The sequence below is a fragment of the Sebastes umbrosus genome, chromosome 9 (assembly GCF_015220745.1).
Source record: "Sebastes umbrosus isolate fSebUmb1 chromosome 9, fSebUmb1.pri, whole genome shotgun sequence".
In the NCBI taxonomy this organism is placed as follows: Eukaryota; Metazoa; Chordata; class Actinopteri; order Perciformes; family Sebastidae; genus Sebastes; species Sebastes umbrosus.
Window position 1 is genome coordinate 18,230,879 of NC_051277.1, and position 21,665 is coordinate 18,252,543.

At 41.4% G+C, this 21,665-nt stretch overlaps 1 protein-coding gene across 2 annotated transcripts in view; it reads left to right on the plus strand.

The window, feature by feature from the left end:
* The window catches only part of ccdc88b (coiled-coil domain containing 88B), a 58,116-nt gene that overhangs the window by 16,871 nt on the left and 19,580 nt on the right, over window positions 1-21,665 (plus strand). For both annotated transcript variants that reach the window (XM_037780601.1, XM_037780600.1), the window contains exons 8-22: window positions 1,703-1,848; window positions 2,209-2,290; window positions 3,943-4,101; window positions 6,014-6,160; window positions 6,442-6,610; window positions 6,822-6,937; window positions 7,274-7,342; window positions 9,078-9,767; window positions 10,900-11,079; window positions 13,322-13,662; window positions 13,867-14,026; window positions 16,166-16,564; window positions 18,334-18,495; window positions 20,292-20,569; window positions 20,754-20,897. In XM_037780601.1, the coding sequence (XP_037636529.1) occupies window positions 1,703-1,848; window positions 2,209-2,290; window positions 3,943-4,101; window positions 6,014-6,160; window positions 6,442-6,610; window positions 6,822-6,937; window positions 7,274-7,342; window positions 9,078-9,767; window positions 10,900-11,079; window positions 13,322-13,662; window positions 13,867-14,026; window positions 16,166-16,564; window positions 18,334-18,495; window positions 20,292-20,569; window positions 20,754-20,897 (3,242 nt within the window). The remainder of the gene's footprint in view (window positions 1-1,702; window positions 1,849-2,208; window positions 2,291-3,942; window positions 4,102-6,013; window positions 6,161-6,441; window positions 6,611-6,821; window positions 6,938-7,273; window positions 7,343-9,077; window positions 9,768-10,899; window positions 11,080-13,321; window positions 13,663-13,866; window positions 14,027-16,165; window positions 16,565-18,333; window positions 18,496-20,291; window positions 20,570-20,753; window positions 20,898-21,665) is intronic.

A 21,665-nucleotide genomic window follows, 5' to 3' on the forward strand; every position in this document is an offset into this window, starting at 1 on the left:
CGTTGTCCGGTCTGAGAATTGTCCGTGTTTTCGTCTTACAACTTTAACCCTTTCACAGTGTGTTTTCAGTTCTTGAAAGTTAATTATAACCTTTTGGTTGTCTAAAAATGTCTTATTCAACGTTCGGTTGTACTTAGCTCCACCCTCTCGTGTCACTTCTGGTTGCAAAAAACCAAGATGGAGACGGACAAAATGCCAAACTTGAGGCTTCAAAACAGCAGTCCACTACACTACACTAGCTTTTTGAGGGGCTGGTAAGCGGCTTTTTGACATAGCCAGGCTTGCTGTGTCCCCCTGCTGTTTCCAATCTATGTGCTAAGCTTAGCTAACTGGTGGTAGCTTCACATTTACTATATATCATATTGATCTTCTCATCTAAATCTTGGCAAGAAAGCAAATAAGTATTTCCCAAAATGTCAAAATATCATGTAATAATGTTTTTACACCAGTGTGAGAAATACTGGAAGCTATAAGCAATGCAATCATACCCGACAGTTTAGACACTAAAGTGCTGTATCCCTTTAAATACATTTATACCATAAACATATATTCAAACAGATGTCAGACATGCATTTTTTACAGATTTTTTTGTGCCTTAAAATGATTTAAACATGAGTCTTTTGGTGGCTCAGACACAAACCATACAGTGTGACAGCAAAGTCCCCGGTTCGATTCCTGCTGGGGACCTTTGATGCATGAAAAAATGTGTTTGATATTTTTAATGAGACCTGTACAATATTTTCCATCACACCAATATGGTAATAAGAACATTGTGTTCATTTTTATGAAGTTATAAAATTAAATTAACTGCAAATTAGGGCATGCATAAGTAAGTACTTGTTTCATCAGGGCTTAATTGTGTCGCATGTTTGATCAACATTTTATATCTTATGCTGCTCAGATCTCATATTCAGTTTGTAGCTATTATTTAACACCCACAGTTGTAATAATTCTGCCTTATAGCCCCCCAAAAGCTGATATTAAAAATGGTATATCAATGGAGTAAAATAGATTAGAATTTAGAAAACACAAGTATACTGTTGAATATGAGGCTGACATATGAATAGCTTTGTGGTCCATGTAAGTTTGTATGAAAAAATAACAATAAATGAAAAATAAAATGCACGTTAGTCCACTGTCTGAAAAAATTATTATTTTGAGATATACAATGAGGTATTTTTTTTGTTTTTTAAACGTGAATAATTACCCCCTATATGAGTTTATTTTCTTAATTTGACTCCATCCTTCATCCTCAAATCCACTGACGTTCCACTGAGATCTTTTACCAGCTTTTGTGGGATTAAAAGGCATTATTAAAGAGATTATCTCTGTTGTGAATAGTGAATAATAGCTACAACCTTGATATGGGATCAGAGGAACATAAGCGATTAAATCAATTGATCAAATAATTTCCACTGACTCAAATAAGCCCCGTTAAAAACAGAAGACAAAAGTAATTTTACATTCATTGTTTTGAAAACACATTGTTAAAAACCCAAGAGGTGCATTAACACTGTGATGACAGTGTACCTGCAGTCAGTTCATTATTAATCACTATCAAACACATTTCAATTTCTGTTTCTAATCTCTTCTTAGTTGCTGTAATTCTCCCGCACTTTATCTCGCCTGTCTCTCATTCTCTCTCCAAATCTGTCTTTTCCTCTGTCCTCTTTGACCCTCGCCACATCTCCCTCTCTCCCAGAGGATAGCAGAGCTGTGTCGGGAGCGGGAGGCCCAGTCTGACTCAACCACGGCGCCCCTGGGTGGTCACAGCGAGGAGCCACCCCAAGGTCTGGCACTCCAGCTGGCAGACAGCAAGGCCAAACTCCGCCGCCTCAAACAACAACTGTGAGTGTGTGTGTGGGAGTGTGTGGGTGTGTGTGTGTGATTCAGAAAAGTCAAGAGAACCTTTAGAAAAGATGCGATAAAGGTCAACATGAAAAATGTGCAAATGATTTTGGCACAGAAAACTGTGAGTTGTTACTCCGCAAAGAGTAAAGAACAAATCAGGTACTCACTGCTTTGACTATATCACAAAGGTCACTGTTGGCCAATTATAATTTCTGCATATACATGCCTTTTTTTTATACTTCTAGCAAACATTATCTGCTCTAATCTCATTTTTTAGCAGCCGATGTATCACAGAACAAAACACCTGCAACAATGTTCTGAAAAATGGTGTAATTGAATTTTTGTTTTTGTTTTTAGGGAAGATAAAGGTGATCAGATATTAGATTACAACCTGGAGATTCAAACCATGGAGGACCAACTCAAGAAACTTCAGAAAGAGGTACAGAGATGTCCTTACTTTGGAGGCACAGAAAGGCTTGCACACATAAACCGTAACGAGTTTGGCAACGGCTGTAATATACTGTATATTAACGCTGAAAAACAATACAGCGCAGCCAACAGCACAAAACACAGGTGGCTTTTAATAGCCAGTGAGTCGATTCCTCTTAGGTTATGTATTTAGCAGCAATTAGACTACACACAATGCAGCCAACTACAGTTTTGCCCAGAAGAATATTGTTGTTAAACTTCTTTCCCAGCTGATCTTACAGTTTAGACAAAACTACAGGAATGATACTAGGTCACATGAGGCCTTCCTTCAATCATTTACTTGTATTTTTCCCATTGCCGTAGTACGACTTACAATAGCATCCAACAATGTTACAACTAGGGCTGTCAAAGGTAACACGATAATAACGCGTTAACCTAAATTTGTTTGAACGCCACTAGTTTCTTTAACGCATTAACGCAACTTGCGTTGATTTTTAGGTTGTAGTGGGCTCAGATTTAAAGCTCGAGAGTAGATACTGGTAACATATGAAACTAGAAAACCTAACAAATATATTGATACCAACCATGTCATACTAGCTTGGAGGTTAAATAACGCTCCAAACTTAGACACAATTTTGGCGAGGAAAAACTGGCATGGCCAATTTTAATGGGGTCCCTTGACCTCTGACCTCAACTACGTGAATGAAAATGGGTTCTATGGGTACCCACGAGTCTCCTCTTTACAGACATACCCACTTTATGATAATCACATGCAGTTTGGGGCAAGTCATAGTCAAGTCAGCACACTGACACACTGACAGCTGTTATTGCCTGTTGGGCTTGAGTTTGCCATGTTGCCATTTGATATGCTAAATGCAGTACCTGTGAGGGTTTATGGACTATATTTGTCATTGTTTTGTGTTGTTAATTGATTTCCAATAATAAATATATACATACATTTGCATAAAGCAGCATATTTATCCCACTCCCATGTTGATAAGAGTATTAAATGCTTCTCCCTTTAAGGTACATTTTGAACAGATAAACAAATATGCAATTAATTTGCAATTAAGCCTTCTAATAACAGACATTTAACGCTTCATTTGAAAACCTCAATAGAAGCTTTGATTGTAAAAAGAAATGACATTCGGTACCTATAGTGGCTTGGTCAGAGTCACTGTGTTTGTTTCCCATTTACAGAGCCAGCTGGCTCTTTTTTTTTCAGCGCACACACAGAACGGACAGCTAGCGGACCGTGAGGAAGTATTCACTGAATTAAACAAAAAGTGTATTGGATTAGAAGCACAGCAGAGCGGAGGCATTCATATTTTTTTTATAATATAAGTTTGTAAGTTGTCCTAGCAATATATCTTACAATTTTAGGCTACTTTAATATGCTATTAATTCATTCATTTATTTATTTGGCATATTTCCCAACATGCGTTTTGGCTGTTGATCATTTCTTCCTGCCGGACAACTACTCGTTATACCGGCAAAACGCCAGCATTTGCCGGCTAACGTCTACCCTGAAACACACACACACAGACCTTTCCTTCTTCCTGTATTAGACTTTGTCAACATTTGCTTTACTGCACATCCCAGATCTGTTCACAACCTTCTTTGACCTCATCGCCACTGGTGTGTGTGTGTGTGTGTCTGCAGAACCGCTCTCTGCAGGGTGAGGTGAGGGGCATGCGTGCACTGCGGGATGAGCTGGACTGCGCCCGAGAGCGAGCCGCACGGGCCGAGCAGCTCCAGACTGAGCTTCAGAGCTGTAAACACAGACTGCGCAGCCTGGAGCTCACACGCACTCAGCTGAAGGTACGCACACTCACAGACACACACATACACTTGCTCTGGCAGTAAGTACGTATTTTAATCTCCCATACAGGACAAAATTCTCACACTGCCTTTATACATGAACGCACACTTAACAAGGACCTTGTATGAACATTAGCAGCGATGGTCACATCAGCAAGATCACCTTCTTTAATCTCCCTCTGAGTATTTTTGTTTAAAAGAAGTACCACTTTATCTCAAAGGCCGCATATATTCCCTCTCACAGCCTTGAGCATTTCAATCAAGAGTGAGTATGAACAACTGTGAAGCTCAAAGCCAGAGAGTGAGATTATATTGTGTGGTGTCATGAGGATTTACAGCTCTTTGACAAAGAGCAGGAGTACGTCTTCGGTTATTGGAGCTTTTACACCCAAATGAGATTTATCCTGAGGTAGTATAACTGTTCTGAGGCAGAAAATGTGCTCATATCCTTGTAAAGCACCTCACGGTGTCCTCACTGTCACCTTCTCAGTCTGATTTGATTCATGCGGCAGCTCTGTGACGGCCCACATTAGCTGGCAGGATGTTTGTTTTTTTCTTATGTTTGAGGTTTATAATTAATTTTCACAATTTCACAGTGAGCTCTTGCGTGGTTGTTAAAACCAGACGAGCTAGTGTTGAATGTTTACATGTTGAGGAAAAATCCACCCCAAGACACTTCAAGAGTAATTTCATTTTTATTGCATCTTGGGTGTTATTTGCATAGTTGGGTTCATCACTCCTATCAATAATAACAACATTTCACTCACTAAGTTAATTGCAGAGATCTGAGAATGTGGGGTTGAAGCTAAGAAGAAGACTGAGGAGGCAAAAAACACATTCAGTCAGGTTATTATCGACATTTTGGGTGTGCTCACTTTTTGTTTAACGACCAAGTCAAGTGTTTTAGATAAACTGGCTAAACATTCGGCTCGTTTACAACCTGTCTGAGCGTCTAATTGCTCGTGTTTCTCTGTTGTAGAAAAGTTTCTGGGTTTCCTTATCTCAGTGTGCAATAAATGGTTATTATAACTGCTAGAAATCATGGTCGAAACTATTAAAATAAGACCCAAATTACCCTTAGCTGTCACTAAAGAGGACAAATGTGGATCTGCAGAAACAAAAGACACACAGATAAACAATATATACAGTATATATACTGTATATATACATATGTATATATATACAGTATATATACACCGATCAGCCATAACATTAAGACCACTGAGAGGTGAAGTGAATAACATTGACTATCTCGTTACAATGGCACCTGGCAGTGGGGGGGATATATTAGACAGCAAGTGAACATTTTGAACTTTGTGTTGGAAGCAGAAAAAATGGGCAAGCGTAAGGATGTGAGCGACTTTAACAAGGGCCAAATTGTGCTGGCTAGACGACGGGGTCAGAGCATCTCCAAAACTGCAGCTCTTGTGGGATGTTCCCGGTCTGCAGTGGTCAGGACCGACCAAAAGTCTGGCGACGGGGTCAGACCCGAGGCTCATTGATGCACGTGGGGAGCGAAGGCTGGCCCGTGTTGTCCGTTCCAATAGAAGAGCTTTGTTTGCATAATTAGTATTTACACATTAGTATTAGTACTAACACTGTGGGAACCTGTGGTTGTATAGGCAGGTAGGACCAGCATGCACCTGGGTGGGCTTATGTTTTTTTACCAGAACGAGAGAGGCAGCAACATCCATGTTTTCTTTGTGCTTAGTGTGCTTGCTTTTTTTTGATAAATAAATCATCAGAGACACATACATTTTGCATGGACTCTCTTGCCTGCGTAAACCACATTCCCATGGTGCATCAGTGGCCCTTTCATTGAAGTTTGATTTAGATTTTTGCAACAAATGACCACTACAATCACTATCAGTTTCATGTTTCTTGTCTTGTCTGTGCACGGCGCCCCCTGCAGGAGCAGCAGCATCTGTGTGCATCGCTGCAGGAAACCAAAGTTCTTCTGGAACAACAGCTGGCCAACGCACGAGCGCGCTGCTCCTCGCTACGGGAGCTGGAGAGGGACAATCTTTTGCTGCGTCAGAGAATCGTACACGTGGAAGCGGTGGGTGTGATTTATTGTTGAGTGTTTGTGTACATCTTTGTCTAAATGTGTGTGTGTTACAGGATATATTTGTGTGCGTGTGTCAATATGTGTGAGGAAACGCCAATCTTCCTTAAGATCTGGGTTTTAGTTTTCACACATACTTATATCGCACAGGAGGAGCATTTCACAATGAATGAATGTCTCTCTCTCTGTGTGTGTGTGTGTCTCTCTGTGTGTGTGTGTGTGTGTGTGTGTGTGTGTGTGTGTGCGTGCGTGTGTGTGTGTGTGTGTGTGTGTAGGAGCGGGACACTGAGAAGCAGCGAGTTGATGAGCTGCTGGAGATGAACATGAGCCTGGAGGCGGACCTGAAGCACAGCGGTGGCGGCGTTCCCGGTCCGGTCAATGCAGTTCACCAACGTTTCCTCCAATCACAACTGGACTCTGACGAGGAGCTGAGCGACCTGATTGGTCAGAGCACCTGTCTTGTCATTTAAGACATTTTAATTAACTGATAAGAGAAAATATGTTGCGGTAATACTGGCCCACAGGTTATCAATCAACAATAACCGAGTGAATCTCTTCATATATTTCTCTTTTCCTCCATTTCTCTCTCTCTCTATCTCCTGTTTTTTCATCTTTCTGCTGCTTTATTCTTTATTTCTTTCTCCCTCCGTCTCAGATGAGAAGCCGCTGAGCGTGGAGGTGGGCGAGGCTTCGACGCTGATGCTGCTGGGAGCGGAGCAGGAGAACGCGGAGCTGAGGAGACGACTGGAGGAGCTGCAGGCCCAGCAGGAGGTCAGGGTCCAGGGGTTCAGGGGTTATGACTCGCAGAAATAATCAATAACAGTTTACACTTCACTGCACTTCAGAAGCACATGTCCAACTCTATGATATATAAAGTAAATAATATAGTTTCCACATGCCCTTAGTGCGCTTCATAGTTGATATGATCATCATGTTTTGGTAGGAAGAACCATTTCAGGCAAGAATCTTTAATGAAAATACCAGTAGACCCACCTTTTAAATCAACCTGGCATCGCTAAAGTCACACATGAAGCTCGTCACTATCTGGATAAATGAAATAGGAAAAACAGGAAGCAGCGGTTAAACATCCGTCTCCTCTCGCTGCAGGCTGATTCTCCAGATGCAAAGGATGAGCTGGCTCACCTGGAGACGGAGCATCAGAAGACACTCAGAGAGGTGAGCTGAGAGGAAATAAAGGTTGTTGCTATAGAGCTAAATTCAACACATACTTGACTGAAATAGTTTCTTGGAAACTGAGCTTCTTTGTCAGACACAGTGTAGAGCGACAATAGGCTCTTAGGTAATCGTATGCAGATAACAACGTCTCAAATGTAAGAAAACCGTAGGACCAAAAATACCAAGTTCAGGTTTATTGTCAGAGAGAGAGAGAGAGATTATTGTGTTACAGCAGCGGGTTATCCAGGCAATGCACAATAACAGTAAATAAAATATACATATGGACACTAGAGATAATATCTATAGACTACACAATGTAAAGAATATTTTAAAATACACTATAAATACATAGACATAGATACAAAACATAGAAAATATAAATATAGGATAACATACGATTTACATTAGCCAAATGTGCATATTCATTTGAAAGCACAGTTGTACATCCAATGCAATAAAATGTATCTACCCTGGCTCTCTCTCATCCCTTAAAAATGATATATAATAGGAATAAATAAGAGGCAACAATAATAAGGAATTTTACAATAATACATAAATACATAAATAATCCCTGTTTGGGGGTAAAAACGGTCCGGTATGCAAACTATGACAAAAAAACAAGACAAAATGAAACAAAATATACGAAATACAAACAAAAAAACATATTTTGCATTATACTGCATAACAATATGTTTATGTGCACTGATAGAATACAATTACAACAAATTGACAAATCAAAAATGAAAGCACCAAAATGTCCGATATCGAAGTGTATCAGACTTTCAGTTGCTTTATATGAGCAATAAATGATGTCCAAGTGTTGTCATTTATTGAGCAATCCTTGCAGTGTCTATCTTATTTTGTGTAATCAATCTATCTCAAATGTTTTGCTACATTCATGTCATTTCCGTTGAATACGTGTGAAGACATCACTTTGGCTCTGATAACCCTGTGATTGACGTTTGAAAAAAAAAAAAATAGCAGTGTGTGTGTGTTAACTCTCTGTCGGAGAGAAGAGAGAGCAGAAAATGCAGCTGGTACCCGTGTACCGAGAAAATTAGCTTTGAAACCATTTCAAATATTCAGTATCAATATGTATCGATACTTCAATATTTTTGACAGAGCTATAGAGTATGATATAAGATGATATACTGTACATGAGAGTATGATGATAAAAAATAACTCAGTGGCTGTTGCTTTAACTACCAGTTAATATTGTACTTTCCATAAAAACAATATGAATATGATGATTTGATGTAACTCAAACACAAACATCTACAGCAGCTACGTCGGCTGTATTGAATTGTAAAATAGATGAATGGACAGATCAATGAAAAACACAGATCACTTTTGACATCAATGCATCCGTTCATCCGTATTATTTATGAAGGCTGCTGCTGGACTGTGTTTTCTGTGGTTATTTCTGCAGAGGAGTGCCTTTGTATATTATTTTTTATAACCAACCAAAAATCATTTAAATCAATCTCTAATTTTCCCGTCAGCATTTATACTTCTTTTTTACTTCTTGTATTGAACCTGGATGCATTCTCAGTAAGAACAAGAGGTGGTTCCAGTCTTTTTACTCACATTGCATTCATGTTCAGTCATGTTCAATACATGGGAGGACCAAAACAAAGGAAACAAGGACAAAAAAAAGGAGAAAAGATGTAGGAGATTCAAAGCTTTGAAAAGCATTGAAATTTCCCTTCCATTATACTCCTCTTTTTCTTTTCAGTTTCAAAACTTGAAGAATGAAAATGCCACTTTGAAGCAACGCCTTGAACAGCTGGTGACAAAACTGCAACACGTAGAAGACAAGAGGAAGAGGGAAGGAGTGAAGACGGCAGACAGAAAGGAGGAGGTGGAGGTGGAGAGAGGAGTCCAGGGCTCTGAGTCCTGCAGAGGAGAGGGGGAAGGAACGGTGAGGATGGTGGGGGTGAGGGAGAGAAGAGGAGAAACCATTGGGACCCAGAGGGAAGCAGGAGTTGGGGAAGAGATTCTGCATGTTGAAGGGGGAAAAGGAGAACCATGCGATGAGGAGTCCAAGAGGAGAGGAGAGGCAGAGGGAGGACAGAAAGACAAAGAGAAAAAGGAGATAGAAAGACAAATAACTGCAGCAACAACAACAACCTCAGAGATCCAAGATCACCCCAAAAGTGTAGAAGCTGACACAGAGATGACAGCTGCAGACCAGGCTGTTTGTTCCCTGTCTGGTCCTGATGTGGAGCTTCTGACAAACCGGCTCCAGGAGGCCCAGGAGGAGGCTGACAGGCAGGCGACGGTGGCCCAGGACCTGCGCTCCAAGCTGGGAGAGCAGAGCAGGAAAACCTGGGAGGCCGAGCAGAGGATGGTGGTCCTGGAGGCCGAGCTGCAGCTTCTGAAGAAAGCTGCTGAAAGTCTGGGAGAAGCCCGCCGGCAGATAGAGGTATGGATGGATGGATGGATGGATGGATGAATGGATGGGTGGATGGATGGATGGTCCCTAGATGATGAATCTTACTAATTTTGGTGATCCCCTGCCTCTTCCTCTATCATCAAAGCTTTCACTTATTCACTAAAATATCTCAAAATATACCAGATGCTTTGGAAGAGTTTGCAGAGACACTCATTGTTCCCACACGATGAATTGTAATGACTCCTCTGACATTTCATGTAGCGCCATCATCAGGTCCAAATGTTGACTTTATGGCCAAATATCTGCAAAACTAATTCCCCTCAGCCTCAGCTGTACTTTGTGTTTAGTGCTAATTAGTAAATGTCAGCATGCCAAAATGCTAAAATCATGGCAAACACTATACATGCTAAACATCAGCATGGCAGCATTGTCATTGTGAGGATTTTAGCATGCTGACGTTTAGCAAGTGCTGCCTCACAGAGCTACTAGCGTGGCTGTACACTCTTGGGCTGCATTCACACCAGATGCGGTGTTGCGATGAAAACGCAAGTGTGTTTGAGCCGCGGTGGCCACAGGGGGTGCCAAAAAACCTGCAGCGGCCTGCGGCGAAAAAGTAGAAACAGAATCCAGAAATCTGACATCACGCTGTGGTGGCCAATCATGTAACCGGCGGTCCAAAGCTGTACAATCAAGCCATACGGGAAAAAAAAGAAAAAGACGTTAATCGTTGCAGTTAATGGGCCATTACAGAGACTCTCTCAGACCTCCGCACAACCCTACGGAGAATCGCCGCAACACCTGATCTGGTGTGAAGGCAGCCTTAGTCTAGTTGAACTGTATGCTTGCCTATAGACAAATTTCAGATGTTTAAATGTTCAGCTGTTCTGCTGCACACTGACAAAAGACCCTTTGGGTTATGCTCGCAATTTATTGAAAGTAATTAGTTTGAAGTTTACCAGCTGAACACTCTCTCCATTTCTCTATAACAAGCTCAGAGGTACGTAGACTCCCAACAGGGGCCGTCCTATTACAGTTATATACGAGTTCCTTTCTAAGAAATTATAAGAAATTATGTGACCCATAAAATGAAACCTTATATACAGATGTCTGTATGAATAGATCGACAGTTCCCCGGCTCAATATCCTGCCGTTGTTCTCTCAGGTTCTTCAGTCGGACGGTTTGGTTATGGAGGAGGAGCTGTGCCGCCTGCGGAGCCAAGCGGAGCTTCACAGGATGCAGACCACGGTCATCGCCACCCTGGAGGGCGAGCGGGCCGCTCTGGAGAGAGACAGGGACACGCTGCGCAGCACCGTGGACGCCCTGCGCAGCGCCCAGCGCAAGGTTGAAGAGTACACAAACACACTCACACATACTCACGCATGATGCAGCTGTGACACCAAAACATGTTATGACCACGGCAGATGTCATTTAACTTCAGGGAGGATGGACGAGGGACAGGGAAACAGAAATGTACAAACCAAATGAAAGGGAGCAGAGTTTATGGGATGTAACCTTCAATAAAAAAAGTATTCAGTTTTTAATAGCTGATCTTATTATCCTGCATCCCTTTACTTGGGTACATTAAATACATTACATTAGATACGGGCTCTGATTGCCAAATAAATATGTTTTGTATATCTGAAATCTAATGATATTATTGCATAATGAAACTGTACAGCAGGAGGTGGATTTGACAGCATGAAGTGAAACGGATGATTCAAGCTGAGGATGAAATGTGTTTTCATACACCCAGTATTACGAGAGCGAGTCTGTTTTGAACTGTAATATTCACATATTGACAATCATCCTCAGAGGAGAGATCTCGGGTGTTGGCACAACTTATTTAGTGGATTTCCCTACATGTGGCTTCAAAGAAAAAACAAACCAAAAAACACCTTTTTCAGAAGCTTCAACGCAGGATGTAGACGTCTTTGAGATTTTCAAAAAAAAAGTGTTTAATGTGCTATTTGCAGTAAAATTGAGAAATTGCAAGCTAAGGAGAAGAGCCGTGCTAAGTCAGCATTAAAGAAATACCATAAAAGGGATTTGTGAAAACCTCCCATTCAGAGAGAGTCGTACATAATCCTCCTTCTGATGTTGTAATATTCAACTGTATTACCCGCCCTCTTTTCATAAAGAATAGATCCAGTCTTTATTGTGGATGTTGTACCTGAGCATCGACTAACCTAAACAGCACTGTACATATCTTTTATATACACTTAGCATCGGCTGAGAAAATACCTTTTTTCAGTTTTTGTCTGCAATATGCAGTTTCCAATTCAATGCAAATGAGCATATTAATAATTAATGTGTTCTGCTATGATCTCATGAAATCAGGTCATATAAAACTTTGAAAAACAGTGGAGCATTCCTTTAATTTCTAAACCCTAAAACAACAATGATCAATTCATGCATAAACATGCTGCAGAGATTGATTGAATTTGCGTTAATTAATGTGATGTGGCTCTAAATCTGGAGGAAACTGCTCCTTAAAGGAGCATTAAAGGTTCCCTGTGGAGTTATGTTTACATTTAGTGTCGCTCACCAAACACACTGTGTGTGTCCTTGAGCTCTAACAAATGTGTTGAATGCATTTTGTTCCTTATAAAACATTTGCAAAGCCAAACCATACTTCAGTTTGGAAGGACTAAAAGTGTGTTGAGTGACTGGTTACGGATGCCAAGATGCTCCACGGAACAATTTAGAAGATCTGTTGTGCCCACAGCTGTAAAACTTCATCATTTTTAATGTTCTGTTTCATATTTATTGCCTGTTTTATTGGTCCTGATTTTGGGTGCACCATTCTTTGTTGGACTTTTATTAGGATGCTTTCACACCTAACTTGTTTGTTTTTCGGTTAAAACGAACTCAGGTCTGGACAAACAAACCAGCCACAGGATGTTACGACAGCAGATATGTGAATTGAACATGATTTCAAGAGCTAAACTAATAAATCCAACTGCTGATCGTGAATTCTGTTAAGCAAGTGATCTGTATTTAAGGCCATGCATACTGTGTAAGCACGTCAGCGTGGTACTTTCCCCTAATTAATAGGTCAAAAGCTGTTCAAACTGCTGTGCTTGTATCCGACTTTGTCAGTTCATTAACTCCATTAAAAAGTGTGTGACAGCGATCCTACAGTACGCCGATCTGTGTGCTCCCTGACATTTGGACTATGCGTTCGCACCAGTCATCTGGGAGCGTTAACGTGCTGCATAAACTTCTGTCAGTCACAGGAATTTTACTTCCCCAACGTGGGTCCTGATGATGCAGGATGACGATCCCCAAAACAGTCAAATCAACAAGTTACCTGTCAGTCTGTATAACTTTATATTTACTGTTCTGGTTCGTTTGTAAAAAGTCAGTGTGAACAGGAACTGGATGAGAACTCATTTTTTCTCTTGGTCCGGACCAAATGAACTGAACTATTGTGACCTCTCTGATTGGTGTCTCTCTTGTTATTTGCCACAGTGCATGGGCGACCAAACTAGTTTTCCCTCTGGTCATTAATAAATGTCTCTAATCTAAAGTGACCAGCAAGAATCAAATAGCGTTAATCATCCATCTTGTCATCTTTTGCCAGAGTGACCAGTTAGAGCTCACCGCTCAGACTCTCAGGGCAGAGGTGGAACGACATGGTCGGAGTTTGGAGACGTCTCGTCGTCGGGAGGAGGAGCTGGATGCAGAGCTCCGCGAGGCCACCGTGGAGGCCGAATCTCTGGCCCGGGCGCGAGACCAGGCGCTGATAGAGTCGTCGAGGCTGGAGCAGGAGAAGGAGGTGTGCCAGTCGGAGCTGGACGGCCAGCGGAAAGAGGGGAGGCAGCGAGAGAGGGAGGCGGCGAGGCTGAGGCAGCAGCTGGAGAGCACGACCTTGGCCCTGGAGCACAGCAACCAGAGAGCTCGGGCTCTGGACGCCGAACACAGGTACACACACATACACACTCCTGTTCACACACTTAACCCTGATCACAAGCTGAGGTACGCAATTAACTTTACAAGGCATCAGAGAGAGCTACTTGGCTGCTCCATGCATTTATCTTTTAATGTCAACTCTATCTGCATTCAACCTGTGTCTGACCTGTGCGTGTGTGCGTATGTGTGTGTGTGTGTGTGTGTGTGCGCGCGCAGACGTGTGTGTCAGCAGCTGTCTGAATCCAAGGAGCTCTGCACTCGGCTGCAGGACCTGGAGAAGGAGTTCAGCACTCGATTAACCAGCATGGAGGAGGGTAAACAGCAGCTGCAGGAGCAGTACGCAGATGCTCAGGCCAAGATTAATTCACTGTCCCAGGTGTGTGTGAGTGTGTGTGTGTGCGTGTGTGGTAGTTGTGACGTGGTAATTTAGTCACCGACTGCGGGGATGTAGTGGAGGGTAAACTCACCCACACTTTCTCACCTTATCTAAACAGCAGAACTGAGATCTGTTCTTACATAAATTCATAGTAACAATAATCCATTATATGATGTTTCTATGTCTATACTGCTTAATAACTCAGTGTGTTCACGTTCATGTATTTATTTATTTACCAGGGACAGTGCACATTAATCAACATATCAGTTTCCACCTCAATGTAAATGTGCCAGAGTTAGCTGCTAGAGAGCTAATTTTTCCTCTGTAGTCCCGAAATTAGTGGCCTAATATTATCAATACAATGCTTCAGCAAGAACTACAGTACAGCACAATATGATACAATACAATAAAATAGATAAATACATTAAAAAAGTAGCAGATATGTAAAAACACAGAGAGTATAGGTAACGGCAGTGCCAGAGATAAGGTATGATTACTCATGGTTGCAGGTTTGGTTTGTTTTAAGTTTATGTTTAACGATTAGATAATTAGTGATCTCTCTTAATTCATAGGACGACTGTTCCAGTAGTATTAGAAAAGTGACAAAAGTCAGTACACTCAAAGAATGCACTTTGCATACCAAATTTGCTGGATTTTTCAGCGTTTTGTTGATGGACAGTACACTATTGTCCCACAATGCAATGCACTCCGTTCACAGGTTGGAAGTGTGTTTTCCTGAGTGTGAAATGTCTGCACTTTATGGTGTCCTAAAGAATTCCCACAATGGAACAAACTAAACTACTACTACTACTGCTACTCTCTGCTGACAATGCAATGTGTTGCATTTTATAGATGCAAAAATACTGTGGTGCAACTCTACATCTGTCAGTGATTCATTCTTTATAATTGGCTTTTTAATCAATCACAGTGATCAAGTCACAGTTTGGTGGATACCTGTCAGGGCAGTGAATAATTTCCCCTTAGTATACATTCATTATACATACATTTCTTGTCTACTAACTGCTAACTTATGGTACTGTGAACATTAGTAGATTGTACATACTGTATAGAATTAGTGTGCAGCATGGAATTGGGCCACGATTATAGTATTAAAGGGAGAGTTCAGGTGTTTTGACGTGGGTTTGTATGAGGTACTTATCCATAGTCAGTGTATTACCTACAGTAGATGACGGTCGCCACGCCCACAGTTTGGAGAAACAGACAGGAGTTACTTCACGGAAGCAAATCAATGTACTGCTGTGAATACATTTTAGACACCTAAAAGAAAGGTCCACCTAAAAAAATCAATATCAGCTTAATTATACGCTATATTTGGAATATTTTCACAGCTTTACCTTGCCATGAGACAACCCTTTCCCAGGCTATGCTCTCGTCAAAGCCACCAGACTCCATTGAAAAAAAAACTGTAGTTTTATTTCGCAGAACATGGGAGTTTCTGTTTTACCGCTGCCTAGGTCGGTTAGTTTGTTTGTGCTATTGTTTGGCTTTGGTGAATCCGAACTTACCAACGTCACACAATAACACAAACTAACTGATCGCGGCAGCGGTAGATCAGCGACCCCCGTGCTTTGCGAGGTAAAATTGCTGTTTTTTTTCAATGAAGTCTGGTTGCCTTGGCGAGAGCATAGATAGCGGCTTCAGTTCCCCGTCGGAAACATAAACTGTATAGCCGTCTCACGGCAACGTAAAGCCGTGAAAATATTCTAAATATAGTGTACACTTCAACTGATATTGATTTTTTAAGGTGAGCCTTCCTTTTTGGTGGGTAAAATGAGTTTGTGCTGCCGGCCCCGTCCACAGTACATTGCTTTGCTTTCGTGTCGGTACTCCTGTCTGTTTCTCCAAACTGGAGGCGTGCCGACCGTCATCTACTGTAGGTAATACACTGACTAGGGATAAGTACATCACACAACCCCACCTCAATACACCCAAACTACCCCTTTAATGTGATCATATGAAGATTGGTCTTTTAATAACGTGTAGCCCAACAAACACTTCTGAGTAAAATGAATTACATCTAGATTTGTACTTTTGAGTTGTCTCATGAAGACCACTATTTTATTTTCCACTGATGATAATCGTTGAACGCTGCATTGCTTCTTATCTCTCTCTTCTCAGGACCTATCCAATGAGCAGGCTTGTTCCCAGAAACTGTCCACTGAAGTCCAACGTCTGAGCCAGAAACTACAAAAAGCCGAAGCCGAACTAAAGACGACCACCAATTCTCTCAACAAATCACAGGAGAGAATAGAGTCGCTCTCCCAGCACCTTAAGAAAAGTGAATCCCTCCTCCAGTTGGAAAAGAGAAGAGGAAGTGCGGAGGTGGACGCTACGTCTAATTCAAATTCAGACTCCTCAAACAAGATGCACATTTCTCAGACACACACCCAGGAGACGACACATCTGGATCGATCCCCTGCAGCTGGCAAAGGTCGTGACCTTTCAGTGACCCATGATTATGCTACAGAAGAGATGGACAGGCAGCTGAGTGAGAGGCTGATAGAGCTGGAAAGAGAGGTGTGTATCTGTGTTTGAATATATGTCTGTAAATGACGTGTGTGGGAGCCTTTGAATGGCATTTGCTGGATGTCTGTGTGGTTCGGTGCGACCCCCGTGTGATGGAAATGATCTATATTATGTTGAAATTCTTGCTCTAGGGATGCTTGACGACTATCAACTCACAGTAGGCTGCCACTTCCACGAGTGCTGCACTTTATTTCCAGGACTACCGCTTTATCTCCGCTCATCAGTTTTTATAATGTCACCTCGGCTACTGTTAATCTTCCTTATCTCGTCTGCTGCTCCCTTGCTCTCCAGCTCTTACTTTCTCTCTCTCACATACAGACACACATAAACTCTAACATCCAGCTGGAAGAGGAAGCTCCAGCCATTACAAGTAAAAAGTTTTATCAGAAAAATGTACTTAAAGTATCAAAAGTAAAAGTACATTCTGTGAGTGATACACTGAGTTAGATTATTAATACTGATGCATTAATGCGTAAACAGATTTACTGGTGTAGCTGCTCGAGGTGGAAGTGGTTTTCACTGCTTTATATACAGTTAGTTTAGTCCAGTGGTTCCCAACCTGGGTGGTCGGGCCCCCTCCTAAAGCGTGGTTTATGCTTGCCTGATCTGCGAGGGTCGCAAGTGTCCACACGGCCAATGTTGCCATCAGACACAGTCCTTCGCTGGGTTTCCATGCAGCAGGTTTTCGCCTGTCTGCAAAACATCAAATTTTTTCGAACTATGCGGATGGGCAGCGAAAATTGAGAACTTTGAGGTTTGAAAATGTTGGTAGTAGAGTAGAGTATAAAAGATCCAAACGTTTCCTCATCACGATTCCACGTCAGCTCATGTCCATGCGGCCGTCCTTGCGGAGAGCATAAGCGAAGCTTAAGGGTCAAAATATAAATCTGAGGGTTCATCAGATGATTACTGAGAGAAGAAATAAGAAAAAGAAGGTTCATCTACACATTTTTTTTTAATTTTGTTTTTTACTTTTCTTTAAAAAAAAAGTACAGTACTGGAGTACGTACAGTAGTAGTATAGATACTTTCCACTACTGATGTTGGCAGGGAAAATGGTGTAGTGAAAAGGAAATCTAAAAGAGCTAGTGAAAGAAGTAGCCATCCTCATTGTAGCAGTATGATTTAGTCAGCTGCTGGTAGGAAATGTGAAAAAGTCTAAAATGAAAAAAGAAAAGAGTTGGCGCTCACCAAAGCTGAGCTCCAGACCCTCCAGATGACTCACACATGAAGTGTGTTCTCGCTGTGCCAGTACTTGCTAAAATGTCAAATAAATTCACATTGTTTGTGGGTGTAGAGCCGAGTTTCGGTGTGCAGCAAGTTCATTTTAATTTTGGATAAAAACACCAGATTTTATTCCTTCAGCAATTTTCAGCATTGTTTTTCATTTTTTATCTATTCCTCACAAACACAATCGACACACTCCTTTACTTATCTGAGCAGATTTCACAATCAAAAGTCCCAAATAAGTGTGCAGATATTCTGATTGTATTATAAATGCTCATGCAAAGATCCCACAGATCAAGTACAAACAACAGATGTGGACTACAAGTTCATATTTTATATGTTATACATTTTTGCAAACTCATCTCCTTGTTTATAGATTGACACAAATGTCACTTTGAAAGGTCAGCTGCAAATTAGTTTGAAGCTCAGATAATATGGATATTTTGAAGCACCAAAGGTAGCACAGCCCCTGATGCAGCTTCCTTCGTACATGGCTGTGGACACTCTCTCAAAAGTAAAATGTCTCTCCTTCAGAAAGCAGTGGCGGTTACAAGACAGGAGGCTTTGCTGTCGCGGCTGTCTCAGTCCCAGGAGGCGTGTGAGCACCTGAAGGAGCAGCTGGAGTCTCTGCGTCGGCACTCCCTCAGCCTGCAGGACTCCTGCACCCAACTACAGACACTCAACACCCAGCTACAGGTGACCAAACACACTGACAGACAGCATCATTATGGCTGTTCAACTTCTGAAGAAAAGAGCTCATTGGACTCTACTTTCACATTCTTTTTTAACCATTTGGTTTACCTATGTATGGCCCAATATGGGCAAAATCTTCTATCTCAATATAGGTCATTTCATATCTCGATAACATATATATCACGATATAGCACGTTTTCTCGTAATTCCATAAATAAATAGTGTATAGGAAATAACAACAAGGTAAAGCCTATTTTGTTTACTCCTGTGTGAATTATTAAGTATTTTCTCATTTGAAGAACTTGAGTGCAGAATAAACGTAACAGTTTTAAGTGAAATTAGAGAGAAAAAATAAATATGTATAGGCCTAGCCTATGTCGCAATAGAAACTATGAAGAAAAATGTATACGATAGACATTTTTATATCGTTTTGATTATATATATCGCCAAATTTCCCAGCCCTAATTAAACCCTAGCAATGAATTTGGACATAGTTTCAAGGATGTTTGGACTACCAGACAGCTTTAATGTAGGGAGACACCATATTTAGCCATGCTTGTGGCGTGGCTCTGTGGATGACTGTCGGTCTAGACGTTCATGTCCCCGGGAGGAACTGGAATAACTTTGGTGATCCCTCAACTTTGCATCTAGTGTCACCATTTAGCCAAAATTAGCATTTGTCCAATACTTTATGACTAAATACCTGTGTAGTGGCAGAAAACTTGAGTTAGGGGTTTTCCTTTAACCACTATTCCACTCTCCTATTGTATTTTTACTACATGGAGGGCGGGTGCAGGGCATGTCAAAATAAATCCAGGGAGAGTATTCACCGTTCACTGTAGTTTAGAATTTATTGCAAAATAAACTTAATATGAAAACAAAAGGCAGACAGTTGATTTAGAGTCCAGTTAACCTTTTGCAGAGTCCATTTATCTGCTCAGGCTGAAGTCAATGACAGTATCTGCCGTAACACGTACTCCTCACCTATGGAGGGTGCAAACACTTGTAAACACAAAAAAACAAAACTAACAACATCCCCATCAGCCTCAGCTGTACTGTTTGCTTGAATATCAAATGTTAGCATGCTGAACATGATAAACATTATACCTGCTAAACATTTTAGCATTGTCACTGTGAGCATGTTAGTGTCTCAAAGCAGCCTGTATTGTTTTTTCAATAAGACTTCCTTCTTGAAAATGACCACAGTGACCAAAAAGAGAACAGTTTAATCTATTGATACTTATCTTTCATATGAAGAAATCCGGGCCTTTAACGACCTCAATCTGGCCACATTTATAAATGTGAAAAAAAAAATTCTTCCAATGAGAGTTTTTTATTTAAATATCCTGCTAACAATTTTATGGGTGTTTACATTGTTTGATTATCAGAAGATCATAATTGTTTTCGAAAGCTAATAAGCCCATTCATTAGTTATGTCCTGTTAAGCACAGAAATACTTATTTTGTTAAAAAGTTTTAACTAAGGCTTTTTAAGCAGGGGGAATTTAGGAGAGTCAAACTGAATAAAAAATAATGTAAACATTGTGTTTATTAAAATAACAACCTACTAAGATTAAAAAGGTGTATTGTTTGACATTGGAAGTGTAAATGTCCGGCCCCTTCATTGTTTTTCAAATCTGGCCCATCTAAAAAATAAATTGAAAAGGCCTGATATACTGATATACATGCATATGTGGGTGATAAATCTATAGTAATACTTCAAATGTTTGGGTTTCTGTTAGACCCCTAAAATGTAAGCACAGACTTCATGTCTCTGTTTTATAACACACACACACACAGGTGGAGCAAGCATCCCAGAGCTCCCAGCATGCAGCAGTGCTGGCGCGCTGCAGTGAGAGCGAGGCCCGGTGTGCGGCTCTGGAGGCCGAGTCCAAGGTGTGGGCGCGGGAGCGCGAGGAGTCGGTGGCCAGGATGGAGGCTCTGAGGCGGGACCACGACCGGATGACCGCTCTGCAGCAGCGGCAGGAGGTGGAGCTGGAGGAGCTGCTGGATAAACACTCTCAGCTGAGGAGCAACAACCGCAGCCTGGAGGCCCAGCACAGGGAGTTGGAGGCCAGGTACCAACACACACTCATCACACACATTACAACTTTGAGTCTTCTTCTATCCTTGTGAGGACTTTTAGTTCACCCAAAAATACACACACAAAGCCATGAACACAACCATCAAAGACACATACTCTCTCTTTCTGTCATGCATTTGAAGCCGTAATTGTTTTTATGTTGTGTTGGCAATCCCAAGGTACAAGGAGCTCCTGGACGGTAAAACCCAGCTGGAGGAGAGAGAGCGGGAGATGAAGACGGAGAGAGAGGAGATGGAAGCAGAGGCCCAGAGGAGACTCGAGAGAGAACGAGAGCTGGAGAGGCTGAAAGAAGACAACGAGAGGTGACAGATACACTCACCAATCAGCATCATGTTAATGAGATCTGATGATCCTCTCACTGCATGCATGTTACCTTGACTATGGGGGAGCAGCAGCGGCATAAATGTATTTATATGAAGCACAGGGAGCAACACAGGAATTGGTTTGAATGCAAATAGGAATGTGTTTTTTGTTCCTGATTAAAGGCTAATAGGTACAAAACAGCAGCACAGATTTATAAGGCACAACACATCAAAAGACAGGATTGGCAAAACTGTAGGTTTGTTTGGATATTTTGCAACCTCACGTCCAAAAACATCCAACAGCAGAAAAGGCTTTTGGACTCAACAAATTCCTTCATTTTAGATGTTGACTTACAGTTTTACTCAGATTTTTGTTTTCTTGATCACATCTGTGTGTATTTAAAGCATAGACTGTATATAAAGAGTGGACGCAGTCACCGTGACGTTACCCGTTGGTTTGTGGACTGCTGTTTTGAAGCCTCGAGTTCGGCATTTTTGCTGTCGGCATCTTGGTTATTGCAACCAGAAGTGACACGAGAGGGTGGAGCTAAGTACAACCGAACGCTGAATAAGACATTTTTAGTGGAACAAAATGTTATAATTAACTTTCATGAACTGAAAACAAACTATGAAAGGATTAAAGTTGTAAGACAAAAACACGGACAACTCGCAGACCGAACAACGGCGTGGTAGCGACCTGTCAATCACAAGGTAGCCACGCCCTAAAGCATACCCTGCTTTATGGTCTATTTGACTCTAAATGGGACC